Source organism: Odocoileus virginianus, unplaced genomic scaffold (assembly GCF_023699985.2).
Source record: "Odocoileus virginianus isolate 20LAN1187 ecotype Illinois unplaced genomic scaffold, Ovbor_1.2 Unplaced_Scaffold_35, whole genome shotgun sequence".
NCBI lineage: Eukaryota > Metazoa > Chordata > Mammalia > Artiodactyla > Cervidae > Odocoileus > Odocoileus virginianus.
The window spans coordinates 186,045-204,181 of NW_027224297.1; the positions used below are offsets into that span (position 1 = coordinate 186,045).

The window sequence follows — 18,137 nt, forward strand, 5'->3', positions numbered from 1 at the left end:
TACCCAAACTCATGTCCATCGAGTCGGTGATGCCATCCAGCCATCTCATCCTCTGTCATCCCCTTCTCCTCCTGCCCCTTTCAGAGTCCCTTTATTTTCCATATACATTTTAGGATTAGTTTGTCAGTTTCATCATAGGAATTTCACCACAGAGCTGAGGAAAGAGTGGAGTAGGGCAAGTTAAAATGCTACAAAGTTCAGTGTTCTTACTGGATTTTGCCATGGGGGTGTGTGTGTGTGGGTGTGTATGTATTAAATTCTCCAGGATTGCTGCAAGCCTTTGGTTAATTTCTAGAGTTCTAAAAACTTGCTTCTGACCTTTTTTTTTTTTTTTTTTTTTTGGTAAATTGTCTCATTGTTTTTAAGGAGGAAATTCTTTTTGGGGGGTCCCTATTCTGTCATTTTAGCTGACATCACTCCCTGAGTAAAATATTTTTAAGCACCTGCAGGGAATTAAAGGCGGCTGTTACTTTATCAAGTGAGCACATGGGGCAGTTGTCCTTGTAAGGACATATAAGTCAACAAGGGAAAGACAGACTCATAGAAATCCAAGAACAGGAATTCCAATATAACTGGATCCACAGATGCTAGAATTTAAATTCAGAGAAGCCTTAAAGACCTCAGCAGATGTTCATGGATCATCACTTTAGTGGTTTGCCATATTGGATAGTAATTAAAGGCACAGACTTTGAACTTTGATTTCCTGGATTCGAATTCCAGATCTACTTACTAACTGTATAACCTGTTTCTGTCTTCTGTCGGAGCTAACAGAGCTAATGATAGTATCTGCATCATAGAGATTTTGTGAAGTTGATAATGAGTAAACAAATAAATAAAATTTAGAATAGTCCTGACTCAGATATGAGATCTAAGAATGTTGCTATTATTATTTGTAGTATAATAGACCACTAGTTTATTCTCTGCTTCATTTTTCTTCTCATTACCAACTGCCAATTTCACTTTCTACACTTTTACATTACAGACTCTGGTATATATCATAGTTTCAATTTTATTGTAATTTTAGGTCACGTATCTTTGGCTTACTCATGGATTCTTATTTCCATCTTGTCCATGCTCTACCTCATGGATTGTATTTTCTTAGCTTTAACTCACATTTCCAGAGACAAGCATCAGATTGGTCCATCTCATCCCTCTTTGGACAAAACTTTCCACATTAGGCCACCTCATGGGCTACTTCTAGGCCTTTGGATTATTTGCCCTTGAGGGAGTTGCCTCTGTAGCTTGGCAAGGTGATATGATATGCTGTAACATATGGCTGTTTAGGATTATACAGTAAACAGAAAATCTGCATAGAGAGATTTCTCTGTGAAGGACTGTGGGCTGGGGAAACTAGGATAACTAGGTAGTTCTCCCCGTGTGACATACTAGTGTTTTTGTTGCACACAATGTTAACTGAAAAATCACGATTAATTCTTATCTTATTTCAGGGTGAGATGTAATTAAGTGAATCAGAAGACAATGAATGCCATGAGAAGACCAGTAAAAAAGATTTCAAGATCAAACCGTCTTTCAAAACTCAATCTGTGATTCCTGAACTGGATAGTTTAGTATTTCTTCCTTTTTTTCATTTTAATATTTAACTTGTGAAGTTAATGTTTCACATACTTTTCAGGGAATGAAATAGATAAGAAAGAGCTATCAATCTTATCTTTAGATTTTCTTCTAGAAGTTTGTTCTTTTGTCTGTATGAAAGTAATTTTCTCAAGTGACCATAAACCATCTAATAGCATTCTTATGATTTTTAAAATATCCTAGTAAGCTTTAAGGTTGACACCATTACACTTGCTTTTAATGATATACTCATCATCTGTTCTGATAGTAACATTGCTATTTTATTTGGATTCTAGTTAGCTGTTAGCTAAAACTGTGAGTTCATCAGAACTTTTTTGCTATTTTAGGCTATATCATGTTCAGCTTTTTAAAACTCAAGGTTTAAACAAAGCTGGAAATCAAATACATTTTAAACTTTGATTTGAACTATCATGGTGTTGTGGAAATAGCCTTCAGTCAGGAATCAGCTGGGGTATAGTTCCCATCCTGCTATGAACTTAAGAGATCTGGGGTAAGTTCTTTCACCTCATCTTCATTTCCCACATCTGTAACTGAAGCAAACTATACAATTTCTAAGGTTTCTTACCATTCTAGAAAGCCAGTACTTACTCATCTGTCCACTTAACACATGGAAATTTAAGTCATTTTATGACATGTATTAATTTATGGGGATGGCCTAGTTCTTTGGGCCATACTTTGGCCAAGTGTTCACAACACGCAAGTCTAGAGTGGAAATAGAACAAGGGTATGAGAAGTGTTATTTTAAGGCATTAAAAAAATTTACAAATTCTCTTATTTCTATTTAGATTGTTTTCTTACTGTCACCTATGTCTGGAAGATACATATGATTTATTCCCCCTGCTTAATAAGTTAAATTATTGGACTTTACAGAAATCACTCAGAGGTAAGTATAGTTTCTGGTATTCTCACCTTATATCTGGTACCAAACCCTGAATTATATTCAGTATCACCAATAATGGATGCCAAATGCTTTTCTCTAACTATTCATAGATATTCACTTTCTTTACATTAGAATACATACATTTCATATAGACAAATAATTATTCTGTGTGACTTTAAAAAGTAATGCAGAGAAACAAAGTAACTTCCTGTAAATTATTCCAAATAGAAACCATTTGGGAATATTTTCACCGGTGTTTAAGCTAGCTACAGATATATCAGGTACCATGACTCATTTTATTCAATAATTACTAGATACTACATTTTTATTTATTTACTTCTGTATGCACTATTTCTAAAAAGGATTGTGTTACCTTTTACTAAATACAGAGATATATCTATAAATTGAACAAGACCCATAAGATGAAAGATAAAAATAAAAGTTAGTTTTGCTAGATTCCCAACTAAGAAAAAGCTCTATTTTAAGCTTCCTAGTAATCAGCACAAAGAAAGAGTGAATTACACACCTCTCTTTTTTTTTTAATGGAAGGGATATACAAGTCAAGAAAAAGTTATACTTAATTCTGAGCTCTGAAGATAATTTGTCATGTGAAGCTTTATACAAGTTGCATTTACTGAAATAATCAGTATAAAATTTATACTTTGGGGCCTTTATTTTATTGAATATTGAAGTATGTATTAATATCATTATTGATGTTTTTTTGAAGCGTTTACAATTCCTGAAGCAAAATATCAGTAAACAATGTTTATTTCAAAAGTTTTAGCACCTATAAATGTATTACAAAATGTTAAAAAGTACCAGTTATAAAAAAAAAGTTGCTGTAATTAAAAAGATATAATGAGTAATAATGAGGATGTGGAGAAATTGGAACTGTCACACACTGGCCAGGTGTTCACAGTACTCAAGTCTAGAGTGGAAATAGAACAAGAGTACGAGAAGTGTTCTTTTAAGGCATTAAAAAATTTACATCCCCTCGTGGGGATGTAAAACTGCACCACTGCTCTGAAAACAGTCTGTCAGTTCCTCAGAAGGCTAAACATAGAGTTACCATGTCACCCAGCATTTCTACTCCTCTGGATACACCCCAGAGAAATGAAAACCAATGCACATAAAAATGTGTATACAAGTATTTATAGCACTATTCTACATAATAGCTAAAACGTAGAAACAACCCAAATATCCATCAGCTGATGAATGAGTAAATAAATTCTGGTATATCCAAATAATGGAATAGTATTCAGCAGTAAAAAGAATGAAGTACAGCATGGATGGACCTTGAAGACATTATCCTGAGTGAACAAAGCCAGTCACAAGAGATCACATATTATATAATTCCATTTATATGAAATGTCCAGAATAGACAAATCTATATGGACAGAAAGTAGATTAATATAGTTGCTGAAGGCTGATGGGGCTCAGCATCAGCTGAAGGGGAGGGTGGGTAATGGAGAAGAACTGCTAATGTGTATAGGGTTTCTTTGGGGGCTGATGCAGATGTTCTAAAGTTAATCATGGTGATGGTTGTACAACTTCATGAATGAACTAAAACATACTGAGAGCACTTTACATGGGTGAATTGCATGTAATGTTATTTATACCTTAATAAAACTATTATTAAAAAGCAAATATTAAACATATGTTAACCTTTTAATATAAATTGGCAGATGAATTTTAATAGGATTTTATTTGATCTTAGAAAATATGATCTTAAACATTAAAATGCATTGTCATTAGTGCCATTGCTGAGTCAGGAGTATATTTTTAGCATAATTTTCGAATGAAGATCTTTCAGATACTACACTAGTCAGAAGGACAATGAAGCTTATATACTACTTCCCAGCATTTCCTTGACTTCTTTTGAATAATCCTATCTCGTTTGATAACCTTGTAGAAATATTAATAAAGCATCTTTTGACATTTGACTAGGGTTAGGTTTTTTACCCCTAATTTATAGAGAGCTATATAGGTTTTGTTTCAAAGATATCTTCTAGTTTTCAGCATTTTCATTAGTTTTATCATGTATAGCTGGAGATCCCAATGTGAAGTTACCTATATCAATTTTAGTACTGTGATGGTCATAATCCACTGCACAAGAAATTATTTTGGACTAAGAATTATATCTTGCAACAGAAGCGTAACACTTTTTGCTTTGTGCACCAAGTGAGGGCCTGTCTAGACCGCATATAACATGTCCTTTCTTGGATAAATTAAGTAATTGAATAACAGTTATTTCAATATATAAATAATATAGATTTTTTATTTTTAAATAGCAGAATAACAGACTTATGACAACAAAGATACTGCGATTTTGGCATTTAAAGAGAGTAAGCATACCAGAATATTAAAAGCTGCTATTAAAATCACTCACTGTGATTGAGATATGAAAGTATCTTTAAAATATAATATAGGACTTCCCATGGCTTAGACAGTAAAGATCTGCTTGCTGTGCAAGACACCTGAGTATGCTCTTTGGGTCGGGAAGATCCCCTGGAGAAAGGAATGCCTACCCATTCCAGTACTCTTGCCTGGAGAATTCTGCAGACAGAGGAGCCTTGAGGGCTACAGTCCATGGGGTTGCAAAGAGTTGGACACAGCTGAGTGACTAACATTTAAATAATAAAGCTGTATCTAAATGCAAGATCATACCGTTTTGAGAGTAGAACACTATTTTTAAAACAAGTTAACAAATTAATCCAACCTATGAATTAGAAAAAAATCTTGAATTTATAGAGCATCCTTTTAACTTTATAAAGCAGTTTCATGTTTCTGTATCAATTACAGAGAGTGTGTTACTATCCAGAGAGCTACCCAACAGTGAGTTTATTATCATCATTGAAATTGTTCGTGCAGTGGCTAGGTGTCCCTTTGTCAGGGATGTTGTAGAAAGGACTCTGCAGTTGGGTGAATTTGATGACTGCCAGTATCCCTTTTGCTACTAAGATACTCTGATTCCCTGTCCATTCAGTCAGTTCAGTTCAGTCCAGTCACTTGGTCATGTCCGACTCTTTGCGACCCCGTGGACTGCAGCATGCCAGGCTTCTCTGTCCATCACCAACTCCCAGAGCTTACTCAAACTCATGTCCATCAAGTTGGTGATGCCATCCAACCATCTCATCCTCTGTCGTCCCCTTTTCCTCCTGCTTTCAGTCTTGCCCAGCATCAGGGTCTTTTCCATTGAGTCAGTTCTTCACATCAGGTGGCCAAAGTATTGGAGTTTCAGCTTTAGCATCAGTTCTTCCAGTGAATATTCAGGAGTGATTTCCTTTAGGATGGTCTAATTGGATCTCCTTGCAGTCCAAGGGACTCTCAAGAGTCTTTTCTAACACCACAGTTCAAAAGCATCAATTCTTCGGCACTCAGCTTTCTTTATAGTCCAACTCTCACATCCATACATGACTACTGGAAAAACCACAGCTTTGACCAGATGGACCTTTGTTGGCAAAGTAATGTCTCTGCTTTTTAATATGCTGTGTAGGTTTGTCATAGCTTTTCTTCCAAGGAGCAAGCATCTTTTAATTTCATGGCTGCAGTCACCATGTGCAGTGATTTGGAGCCCCCAAAAATAGTCTGTCATTGTTTCCCCATCTATTTGCCATGAAGTGATGGGACTGGATGCCATGATCTTAGTTTTCTGAATGTTGAGTTTTAAGTCAGCTTTTTCACTCTCCTCTTTCACTTTCATCAAGAAGCTCTTTAGTTCTTCACTTTCTGCCATAAGGGTGGTATCATCTGCATATCTGAGGTTATTGACATTTCTCCTGGCAGTATTGATTTCAGCTTGTGCTTCATGCAGCCTGGCATTTCTCATGATGTACTCTGCATATAAGTTATATAAGCGGGGTGACAATATACAGCCTTGATGTACTCCTTTCCCAATTTGGAACCACTCTGTTGTTCCATGTCCAGTTCTAACTGTTGCTTCTTGACCTGCATACAGATTTCTCAGGAGGCAAGTCAGGTGGTCTGGTATTCCCATCTCTTGAAGAATTTTCCACAGTTTGTTGTGATCCACACAGTCAAAGGCTTTGGCATAGTCAATAAAGCAGAAATAGATGTTTTTCTGGAATTCTCTTGCTTTTTCGATGATCCAACGGATGTTGGCAGTTTGATCTCTGGTTCCTCTGGCCTTTCTAAATCCAGCTTGAACATCTTGAAGTTCACAGTTCATGTTCTGTTGAAGCCTGGTTTGGAAGATTTTCAGCATTACTTTGCTAGCATGTGAGAAGAGTGCAGTTGTGTGGTAGTTTGAGCACTCTTTGACATTGCCTTTCTTTGGAATTGGAATGAAAACTGACCTTTTCCAGTCCTGTGGCCACTGCTGAGTTTTCCAAATTTGCTGGCATATTGAGTGCAGCACTTTCACAGCATCATCTTTTAGTATTTGAAATAGCTCAACTGGAATTCCATCACCTCCACTAGCTTTGTTTCATAGTGATGCTTCCTAAGGCCCAGGATGTCTGGCTCTTAGGTGAGTGATCACACCATCATGGTTATCTGGGTCATTAAGATCTTTTTTGTATAGTTCTTCTGTATATTCTTGCCATTTCTTCTTAATATCTTCTGCTTCTGTTAGGTCCATACCATTTCTGTCCTTTATTGAGCCCATCTTTGCATGAAATGTTCCCTTGGTATCTCTAATTTTCTTGAAGAGATTTATTATCTTTCCCATTCTATTGTTTTTATCTATTCCTTTGCATCCCTGTCCATTATCAGACCAAAAATGGCTTCCTAAAATATATGTTAATTGCATCTTATAGGCTGTGTATCTATAGGCTGTAAATATGGACTTTCAAAAATGTCGTTGCTTTACCAGTAGCCAAAACTAGCAAAATTAGGAGTAATATTATTATTGTCCATTTGTTAAATGTAAACTAAAATTAGATATCATTTTTCATCTATAAAATAAACAGTGGTTTTCAAAAAGGCAACTTTCAATGCTAATAGAGCTGAAGTTAAGTTCTAATATACTGCAGTTGGGAATATAAATTCATATAATTCTTTTGAAAGACAATATTATGTTGACTTAATGTTTGTACTTCTGGTAATCAAGTCTGATGAAAAACCCTGCACATAGAAAACATGCAAGGACAAGTATCGGTATTATTTGTCATACCAAAAAATGTACAATTAAAGGGAAATGCATAAGTGGACTGTGCTTCTTCCACATGGTTAAATATTCTGCAGTGGTTAGTATTTGCTATCTTATATTAGAATTATTTCTTCTCATATATCTCCATTCTGATGTACTTCAGTGTACTTTATCTCCAGCACTTTAATATAATGAACACTCTTATTCATCATTTATCACCAGCTAGCTTATTACCTAGTATATGACAGGCACACAGTACATTTTGTTTGATTTCAGTGGAGTTTGCAAAACAGATCATGAGAGGACTTAATGTTAGAAAGTTAACATAGTGATGCAAAGTCATACATAAAATATGATTTTAATGATTGGGAAATATAGGAGAGGCTATAAAAATGGGGTTTAGTCTACTGAAAGTGCCAAAAATGTGTTCTGTTACACAAATTTCCTGTCCAGCTCTACAGAGGAAGATGAGGTAGGCTCCAAGTGATGATTCAGAAATAGGTGGAGAGGGAGAGTGCCTTGTGGAGTACTAGAATGGAGCATGTTTTAACAAGCTGTTTAACTTAGGAAAGTTTACATAACTTTCCTGTCTTAAGTGTCTTCTTTGCAGAATGAAGATGGAACTAATTGATTTCACAAGAAAAATTGCTAAATTGGACAGGATGCTGGGGAAAAACCGCCCATAAACTAGGACTGTCACAGTCACCTTACTTATTATCCCAGAATCTCCAAAACTTCCTTGTGTCAGTTCCCCGTGTCCTTCATTTTCCAACTTCCTATTCTTGGGTCAGTTATTTTACATTTTCAACCTTTGGGAGATTTATTTCCATATTTTTAAATATGTGCAAACTGTTCTCTTGATTCTTAAGTTTTAAAACATTATCGATTGACTTTCTTATTATAGTACATAAGGATTTTTTCCTCTCTTTATCCTTTTGCTACTCCCCAATATAAAAATCACAATTTTGGTTAAATCTTAAAAAAAAGAACTAATGGATTTCAAAGGTACCTTTAAGAGTATGTGATAGGGAAGAGGAGGGGGGAAACCTTTTTTATTTGAGACAATTCTGATATCTTAATATGGTCAAATTAAGTACTAAAATCATGTAGCAAATTCATTTCTCTTACCTTGCTAGCTCTCATTTGATTATGGGGTACATGGAAAGTAAATCTTTCTGTGAGTGAGTGAGTATGTGAAATTACTGAGATTTGGGTTTTACTTGTTCGAGCAGCCTATGCTCACTAATATAGTATCAAACAATATTTTTAGTAAAGCTTACAAGTCTTTGGATATTGTTTCCAGCAGATAATGATATCTTTCTTTGAAACTACTTAGAAATAAATTCAGCCTTTTATTGATAGTGATGGCCCCTGGCCTGCCTCCATCATTGAGTCGGATTCTAGAATTTCAGTTGGTATTTTTAAAGAGATTCTAACTCAGTGTATTTTCCAATCCACCGAACAGAACCAAAATAATTTTCTTTCTTTTTTTTTCACTAAACAGAATCTCTTGCTCTTTCATCCACTGGTTTCTAGGATACTGCTCTTTAAGTGAAAGTTGCTTAGTTGTGTCTGACGCTTTGCGACCGCATGGACTATACAGTCCATGAATTCTCCAGGCCAGAATACTGGAGTGGGCAGCCTTTCCCTTCTCCAGGGGATCTTCCCAACCCAGGGATCAAACCCAGGTCTCCCGCATTGCAGGCAGGTTCTTTACCAGCTGAGCCACAGGGAGGCTCTTTAAAGCCTTGTGCAGATGCTGTACAGTCCAAGCCACATACAGGTTGGGTCCAAACCACCGTGGAATGTACCAGCCTGTGTCTGAGGGGAACCCATCAGCACTTCCACTCAGAAAACAGGACCGCACACCATCTCTGGTCCATAGCATTTATGGAATCCTATTAATGGGATAGTTTCCTGGATCAGGCTGTGATTCTGCTTCCTGGTAGGAGTGTCCTTGTTTATTTTTCTCAATGGCCTCTAACTCTACTCCCTGAAAGATTCTTCCCTTTCAATCTTCTCGTTCATATTTGAAGTGGGCTTTGGGCTTTAGACCCCACCTTTGGAGATGCACAGCTTTTAGAGCTCATTTTCTGTTGGAACAAACTTGGCTTCCCATAGACAGTGGATTCTTAGTTCAAGTAGTCAAAAGCCTTTTAGTCCACGTTTATGATTTCTTGGATAATATAGCTCTATTAAAATAGTAGTCAATTCCATGTATAATAATGACAGTTTTAGAGCAAGATTTGTTTCTTTGGCCTGTATCTCTCTACCTACCAAAGGGCAGCTACCTTGCATCTGTGGTTGGGCATAAGTTAATACCCATAAGTCTCATCTTTGCCACAGGCTGTCCTAGTGGCTTCTTGTTGCACACAACCCTTCTAGGTCTTATTTCTTGTTTTTTGGGTCTAAAAGTAGTTGGCCTTTCCAAGCCTTTCATGCCCCCAAATTTCTGGGCTTTCCTTGAGACTCTCTCTATACCGTGTTCCTTGCAAACTGGCTGATGATATCCCAAGCTCATTTTTTTCTTCTGCCTTGTCAAAGGCAGCCAGTAACACCAGGCATGCATCATTATTAGTTTTCACACCTCTTTTCCTTCACCCACAGCTTTGCAAAACACTTAATCTTCTGTGTATAATAGGGGTCCCCAGACTTGGTGTCCCTCCCTCCCACTGCAGACCTGCTAAGCTAATGCCATGCCAGTTGTTTTAGTATTAATATTTTGTTAATGCAGCACTTAATTTCAAGTTATCAATATTTGCATTATGACTATAAGAAAGAACTCTAGACCTCAGGGGCTTCACACAGAGGCTTATTTTTCTCTCAGTACAATCCATTCAGGTTTCAGCAGTTAAAAAAAAAAGGATAAATATATCTTGAAAGACAAAGGAGACCAGGAATGGGAGAGGCACTTCAAAGAAGTACTTCAGAATTATTGAGTGTCTGTTAGGCTGGGTGGTAGGTGCATATACACTCATATACTTTATGTTGCACATCTATTACATACATATATGTATGAACTTTTTCATAATAAAAATTTCTGCAACTGACTTTAACTCATGTTAGTATACATGTAAGTATTTACAAGGAAAGTGTGCACATCATTTTTTTCTCCTTCACCTCATCAGCCACCGTCACAATACCAGAGACTTCTTTAAGATTGTCTAGTATGTTTGTGATGTAGCAATTCCACAGAACTTTAAGTCCGCAGTCTTTGTGGCTTAAAGGAGGCTGTGTGGCTTTGTAACTACTGATCTCCTCAGGCAATAAAGCCATAATCAGTGACTCCAGGGAAGCTGCTTTTAATGGTTTTGCTGCGTGGTTCCCTGGAGGGACGCCCTCAGAACTATCACTATGGCAGTGCCTCACCTCACTCTGGCCCTTGAGTGACGCAGCCCCCCTCATCCATAGTTAGAGTATCACTTCGGTTTAGCTCCACATTTCCTAGTAAACTGTTGTTGAAAGTACACTGGTATACTGGGTGATGAGAAGACTGTCACATCTTAGTGTTATTGGCTGCAGGGCGTCTGACCTTCAGCACTGCCTAAGGGCAATGGCTCCTAACTCACTGGGGAAACGTATTTACTGATCACCCTCTATATGCTGCGTGCTAGAATACCAAGTGTGGCAAAGAAATCACTGTGAAAGAATAACTGTTCACAATAAAGTCAAAGTGTCTTATTTTATATGTATAACTGGACCACTTTGCTGTGCACCTGAAACTCACACATTGTTAAGCAACTCAACACCAATATAAAATTTACATTAAAAATTATTATTTTAAAGTTACTTTGTATTATAAAGATTATTTTTTTTGTTTTTTTCCTCTAGCATTTCAGTGGCTTAGGCAAATATCAAGACTTTTTAAAATTCATTTTTATTGGAGTATAGTCGATTTACAGTATTATGTTAGTTTCTGTTGTAAGCAAATCAAGTGAATCAGTTATACGTATACATTTTTCTTTCACAGATACCATTATTTCCTTTGTACTTAATCATTATTTTTTTATCATATTATTTAAAGGAATGTTATTTTAAAGCATATACTATTACAGTTGAAATTTAAGCAAAATTAGGAAAAGAAGCAAAATGAACTGTTTTGCACCCAAAACAAAACAATCTCTGCCTTATCATGCTACTTACAATGAATTCTAATTGTTGAAGCAGAGATGTCAGACAGAGTTGGGAATACCTTGGGAATTTTCCTGTTTTCTTCCCAAATTAACCACCAAAGGAAAGTTTGAGTCAGAGAGTAGTATGGGAGAGCCCCAAGCCAGGATGAATGAGAATGTTCAGAGGTAAGTGTACTAATAAACTTGACACTATGCAGTTGTCAGAGATGAGCCTTCAGGTTGGGAGAACCAACTAAGCTAAACAAAGGAGGCACGGGAGCAGAAAGGGTCCTAGCCTCTTTGATATAGGGATAACAGGGAGAGTTTTTAGACTGAAATCAGAACCAAGGGATAAATGGGTCAGCAGCTGGGGAGGGTCAGAAGAGATACCCAGAGTGGTGTCTAAATCAGTGAACTTTGTTCACAGTGGTCGCTGGCCAACGTTGCCCTGTCCTTTGAAGGTGGCTCTGGGCTTCTCTAGGCTTCAGGTGATTCATCCCTTCAGCACTGTAGTCTCAAGAAAGAGGCCAGTTTGGCTGTTGTGGGGATCCAACGCTGGGGAGAATCCTAGGACACTGTCAGGGAATCCTGTTCACTTGATCTACTTCAATCTAGTTGACTTGATTAAAAGCTGAATCTTGAAAGCCACATAGGGGCAAGAGAATGTGTGCCCTAGTGCCTCACTGAGGAATGAGAAGTTAATTTGATAAGCAGAGGAGCCTTGCACACTTTAAATGAGGAAGGGATGAGATTAAAACTAACCTATCCACATTTCCTGTGCCACCACCAACACAACTGATACCATTCTAACTTTGAGATACCAAGCTTGCCATTTTGGTGCCTGCAATATTTTTTTCCTTTCCTCTAAACCTTGTCTTTTTCTTTCCATGATGAAATGAGTGGCATTATGAAATAAAGGACAGGTTGTAGACTTGGAGGCAGAAAGACCAGAGTCCAAGGCAGTGTATACCAATCAACTACTGATATGACTTTCATTCATTCATTCACATATTTAGTACCCGCTATGAGCCAGGCATTTTTCTAGGCCAAGGTGATAATAGTGAATGATACAAATTTCCTCTTCTAGAGAGGGGAGAAAAACAAGCAAAAAACATATATATGCTGTATAACATTAAAAAATTTTATAAAGAAAAATGGAGGGGTTAGATTCTAATTGTCATCCACAGAGATGACATCATAACAGAAATCTACATGAAATGGAGAAACCTGGGGGAAAGCATTCCAAGCAGAAGGATAAACAGAGCAAAATATTCTAGCTTTGCACTTACCTGGTATTTTAGGAAGAAGATGAGGTCATGAGAGGTCCTCGGAATGGTAAGAGATAAGGTTGATGGAGTCAGATGATATAAAGCCTTGTTAGACTTGGAAAATAATTTAAATTTTTTTCTGACAGAAGGGTTTTGAGAAAGAGTTAATACTCTGACTTTTATTTTAAAAGATTATTCTAGCTATTCTATGATGAACTGCCTGAAAGGAGATGGGGGAAAATGGCAAAAGTAGAAGCAAAGGTCACCTTCCTTAGTTACCAGGATAAAAATATCCTTGTTTGCAATTCTGTAATGGAAATTAACAGTCAAGTTATGGTACACTCTTGGATTCAATATTCCAAAAATATTGCAGGCACAGTGTTTAAAATTATATGTATTTTAAAAGTGAATTTAGTGCATTCAGTCAGTTCAGTTCAGTCAGTCAGTCATGTCCGACTCTTTGCGACCCCATGAACCGCAGCACGCCAGGCCGCCTGTCCATCACAAACTCCTGGAGTTTACTCAAACTCATGCCCATCAAGTCGGTGATGCCATCCAGCCATCTCATCCTCATAGTGCATTAGTAAATGTAAAAAAATATTAGTAAAAATGATTGAAATCGGTTAAGTCTCTGGCTTTCAATCTCTGTGGTCACAGTCCTACTTACTTAGGAGAGCATTCTTGGGGCCTCAGCGTCTCTAAACAGAAAGGACAATCAGGTAACCCCTAGGTTCCTATCAGGTTCCAAACTTCTCTGAGGACAAGCCAAGTGTAGAACAGTTTCTAGAAAATATCTGGATGGAAAATTTCCAAATATTTTGAGAATAGGTTCTTCACGAGTTCATTTGAGGAGACCATGTGTACTGTACTACTTACAAACCTATTTGTAATTTGAATATTGTGAGAAATACATAATTATAGTTTACTTTGGGGGGAAATAATGTAGTGCATATAGCATATGCATTATATGTAATGCATATAGCATATGAATGCTAATAATTTTAAATGATTGGAAAACTATTTTCTAAGAGGAATTTGAATTGTTAATTTTGAGTATGTTTTTAAATATATTTCTATAGAATTATTCTATTATTTTTTATATATTTTATAATTCTTGGTATTCAGCTTTCCATCAAGAATATAACTAGCATATTGTTACTCCAGGGGACCACAGGAAGAGTTCGTCTGTCCATTTATCTCCAGTAATAAAAATGAGTATGATTCAAGAATGTTGATGGTGAAAAAGAAGTTAAATGGTTTAAAATTCTGTGTTAAAATTCAGAAGATTTATAGTAGAGCCTCTCAACCTCAGTGCTAATGACATTTGGGGCCAGATAATTAACTCTGTTCTGGGAGGCTGTTCTGGGCACTGTATGATGTTTAGCAGTATTCCTGATGTCTGCTCATTAGATGCTAGTTGTGACAATGGAAAAAAAAGTCTCTAGATGTTGACAACTGTTTCTTGAGAGACAAAAATTGCCCCCAGTGAGTGTCATTGTGTTTCCATAGATGCCTGGTCATTTACAGAGTAAGCTTCTTTCTTTTAGGAGATTGGAAACTTCTCAAATAGCTAAATTGGTTCTTATGGAACCTGGAGTCTTATATTTTTGATACTGAAGAGCTTTATCACCTTTTTGCTTCCTCCAGCACAGGAAATGATTACTTCCTCTTGCATAAATTTAGTCATCATCCACTCAAATTTAAAAGCAGTGACTGTCAGTTTCTACAATAGTTTCATCACTATTAGCATCAGACTTGCTAATCTAGACTTTTAGGTCAATGATAAACTTGATTACCAGACTGGGGAAGGTGCTTAATGCTGCCTCAGTTCACCCCTACCTCAGTGCCTAGGGATGAATTCACCTATGTTGATATTATTGGGCAAGCTAATTGCTTCACAGATGTTTAGCTGAACACTCTTAGTTTCTGATTAACTGGAAAAACAATAGAGCCAAAATTCAGATCAGTTCAGTTATTTAGTCCAGTCCGACTCTTTGCAACCCCATGGACTGCAGCACACCAGGCTTCCCTGTCCATCACCAACTCCTGGAGCTTGCTCAAACTCATGTCCATCGAGTCAGTGATGCCATCCAACCATTTCATCCTCTGTCATCCCCTTCTCCTCCTACCTTCAATCTTTCCCAGCATCAGGGTCTTTTCCAATGAGTCAGTTCTTCGCATCAGGTGGCCAAAGTATCAGCATCAGTCCTTCCAATGAACACCCAGGACTGATTTCCTTTAGGATTGACTGGTTTGATCTCCTTGCAGTCCAAGGGACTCTCAAGAGTCTTCTCCAACACCACAGTTCAAAAGCATCAGTTCTTCGGTGCTCAGCTTTCTTTATGGTCCATTTACAGCTTTCTTAGTATCTATTAAAATGTGTACATTTACTTCCAAAAATAATGCAGAATGATCCCATCAGAAATTTATCTGCATTTTTCTTCGCATGAAAATCATGGGCAACCACTACTATATTTTTGCACGCTGTCATGATCTAAATCAGAACACCGCCACCATCTGCTCAGGAAACAGTAGGCTTGCCCAGAGATGGGAGGTGGTGGGTCAAGTAGAGCACGAGTGTATTATATGTTCAAGTAAGATCAAGAGTCTAGCCAAATCCAAAGTGACATCCCCACCCCACCCCCACCCCACCCCCACCCCAACTTTTTAGCAATGAAAGAAACCACGAACAGTGGTAAAGACAAGAGGAAGGATCCCTCGGGGTCGGGGCATTCAGTGGATCTCAATAAAATCTCTAGCAAGGCTGAACAAAGCAGGTTTCATAGCAGCCACCACCTGGAGATTTCTCCCTTGAGAAATGACGACGATATTTGTTGTTGACTCACAGGACAAAATGAAAGGTTTCTAAAACTCTTAGTTTCTTAGTAGTTTGGAAAGAAAGCACCACAATCAGTCTTCGCCATCCCTATCCTTGGAATAGGATAGGGATCCACCATCCCTTGGTCTTCGAAAAAGAAAAACAAATCCAATTTTCTAATTCCTAATGTTTAAACTTGAAAGCATTCCCATAAGACACTGAAGACTTTTTAGACATGACCTTGCCCCAGGCCTGAGCTGTGTGAGGTCCCAGGGCAAGTGAAATGGAACTTTAGGTGGGCTGCCGCTAGTGACAGGGTCTCCTGAGGCCCCGCAGAGCACCTTGGGGCGGCCCATCCCCATCCCCCCCCCCGTCCCCCGGAAGTCCCCCTCCCCCAGCCTGGTCCTGCCGAGACTCTGAGCCACACGGGCGGCATGGCCACTTTAAGGGCGGGCCGGGGGCGGGCGCCCCGCAGCTGGGGGCCCAGAGCCATTGGCGCGGGGCTGGCGGCGGACGAGGCAGGCGGGCTGCCAAGCTCCTCCCGCGGTGAGGCTGCCCCAGGACCCGCACGTGCGCAACCTGCCATGGCGGCCTCAATTACCGGCCCGGAGTTCGGCCAAACCCCTGGGCAGGTAAGAGGCTGAGGAGGAGGAGGAAGGGGAGGCAGCTGCGTTTATAACGGCTCGCGGGCCGGCGCGGGGCCCCGTCGGGCGGCACGGCCCCGCCGGGTGCAGGCCAGCTCGTCGCGGGGACGGCCCCGGGGGCCTTTGCGGGGCGCGAGCCAGTCCAAGACGCCTCCCTGGCAACCCAGCTGGCTCCTGGGAGCCCTCGGCGGGCGCCTGCCCACTTCGAGGTCGCGTTCGCGCCCGGTCACCTCAGGAGCAGAGGCCCGAGGAGGGAAGGGGACCGGGCCGTGCTGTCGTCACAGAGTCACCCCCTCAAGCTCTTGACGCTCGCCCAGCACAGACTCATTTTCGGGGCCTCGGACCACCGGTGGGGCGACCCGAGGGCGAGACGTCATGGGCTGGTGACCAGATAAAACGGGAAAGGCAATTTTTATGTTTTCGCCTGAATATACAGAAGTTGATTCCACACGTTTCAGTTTGGATATAGAGACTTCTAGTCACCATCTTGAATACGGGAAAGTTGATTTCAGGTCTCTAGTCTGCACAACTCGGGTGCCCCCCTTTTTTTTTTTTTCCTGTCACTTTGCTCACTGGCGGGGTGTCCGGAGTGTCCCTGCACGCCCCCGACCCCCAAACCGGTTGACGCTTGTCGAGATGTCGCCATTGGTGGGAAAAGGCGGCTGCCCTCCTCCCACCCTATTCACAAATCTGCCCCTACCCCGGCCTCGCGGCGGGGGGGGCGGGGCGCACCTTATTTATCATCCCCTCGGCAGAAATGCAGAATAATTTTTGTGACTCATTTTCGGTAATAATGAAAGGGGATTAGCAGCCCACCAGGAAGGAAGCATAAGCTAAACCCCACCCCACCCTAGGATACAAGGCGAGCTGGCGTTGACTTTCTTCTATTTCACGTCTTGATAAATGTGAGAGGGAAACCTGGGCGGTGTCGAGTTTTGTACCCCTGAGAGTGTTCTGCATACTCCAGTCTCTTCACTCCTTGAGAACAAGCTTTCTGAACCGAATTACTACCACTTGGAAGTGGACCATGTTTAAGAGGTTTTTGTGCTTCTTTCAAAATGGAAGCACCTATTGGGCTTCGCTCATAGCCTAGTCGGTAAAGAATCTGGCTGCAATGCAGAAGACCGGGATTCGATTCCTGGGTCGGAAAGATCCCCTGGAGAAGGAAATGGCAATCCACTCCAGCATTCTTGCCTGGAGAATCCCATGGACAGAGGAGCCTGGCAGGGTACAGTCCATGGGGTCGCAAAGAATCAGGACGCGACTTAGAGACTGAAGAGAGAGAGAGATTTAAACTCAGGAAAAACAGTATTTTGGGGGTGTGTGATTCGGCAGAGCTGCACATAATGGAATTCTGAATAAAATATCTGATGCCCAAGTAGTTAGTACATAGATGATTGTGGCTTTCCACCCTTAAGAGACCCCGAAGCCCCAACTGCTCCCTTTGAGCAGCTTGCTCATTTCTCCAGATAGAGCTGCTTAAAGCCCTGACTCCTGGGGAAACTGGTGGCAGGCAAGCGCCCCCGTCAGGGCACGAGCCCGCCCAGCTGCTGCCGATTGTCAGTGCTGCTCCGGTGGTAAGAGTGACAGAAATAACAGCTCACTAAAATGCAGGAGCGATTTGCTTTAAGCACTTCAGCACCTGCTGTTACTAATTAAGGGTTTAGCCTGCCACAGATTGCAAATGGAAATCCAGTGTTTTAAAAATGGCA

At 39.7% G+C, this 18,137-nt stretch overlaps 1 protein-coding gene across 3 annotated transcripts in view; it reads left to right on the forward strand.

Moving 5' to 3' along the window:
- Positions 1-1,900: 1,900 nt before the first annotated feature.
- The window catches only part of SOHLH2 (spermatogenesis and oogenesis specific basic helix-loop-helix 2), a 65,147-nt gene continuing 48,910 nt past the window's right edge, over positions 1,901-18,137 (forward strand). Inside the window, exons 1-2 of one of the 3 annotated variants that reach the window (XM_070463145.1) lie at positions 1,901-2,083; positions 2,379-2,476. Coding sequence is in view for 2 of the 3 variants with exons in the window: in XM_020914572.2 (XP_020770231.2) it covers positions 16,366-16,413 (48 nt within the window). In the remaining variant the exon portion in view is untranslated. Of the gene's footprint in view, positions 2,084-2,378; positions 2,477-12,957; positions 13,031-16,296; positions 16,414-18,137 lie in introns of those variants that run through there. The other 2 variants (XM_020914573.2, XM_020914572.2) reach the window with 2 other exon arrangements.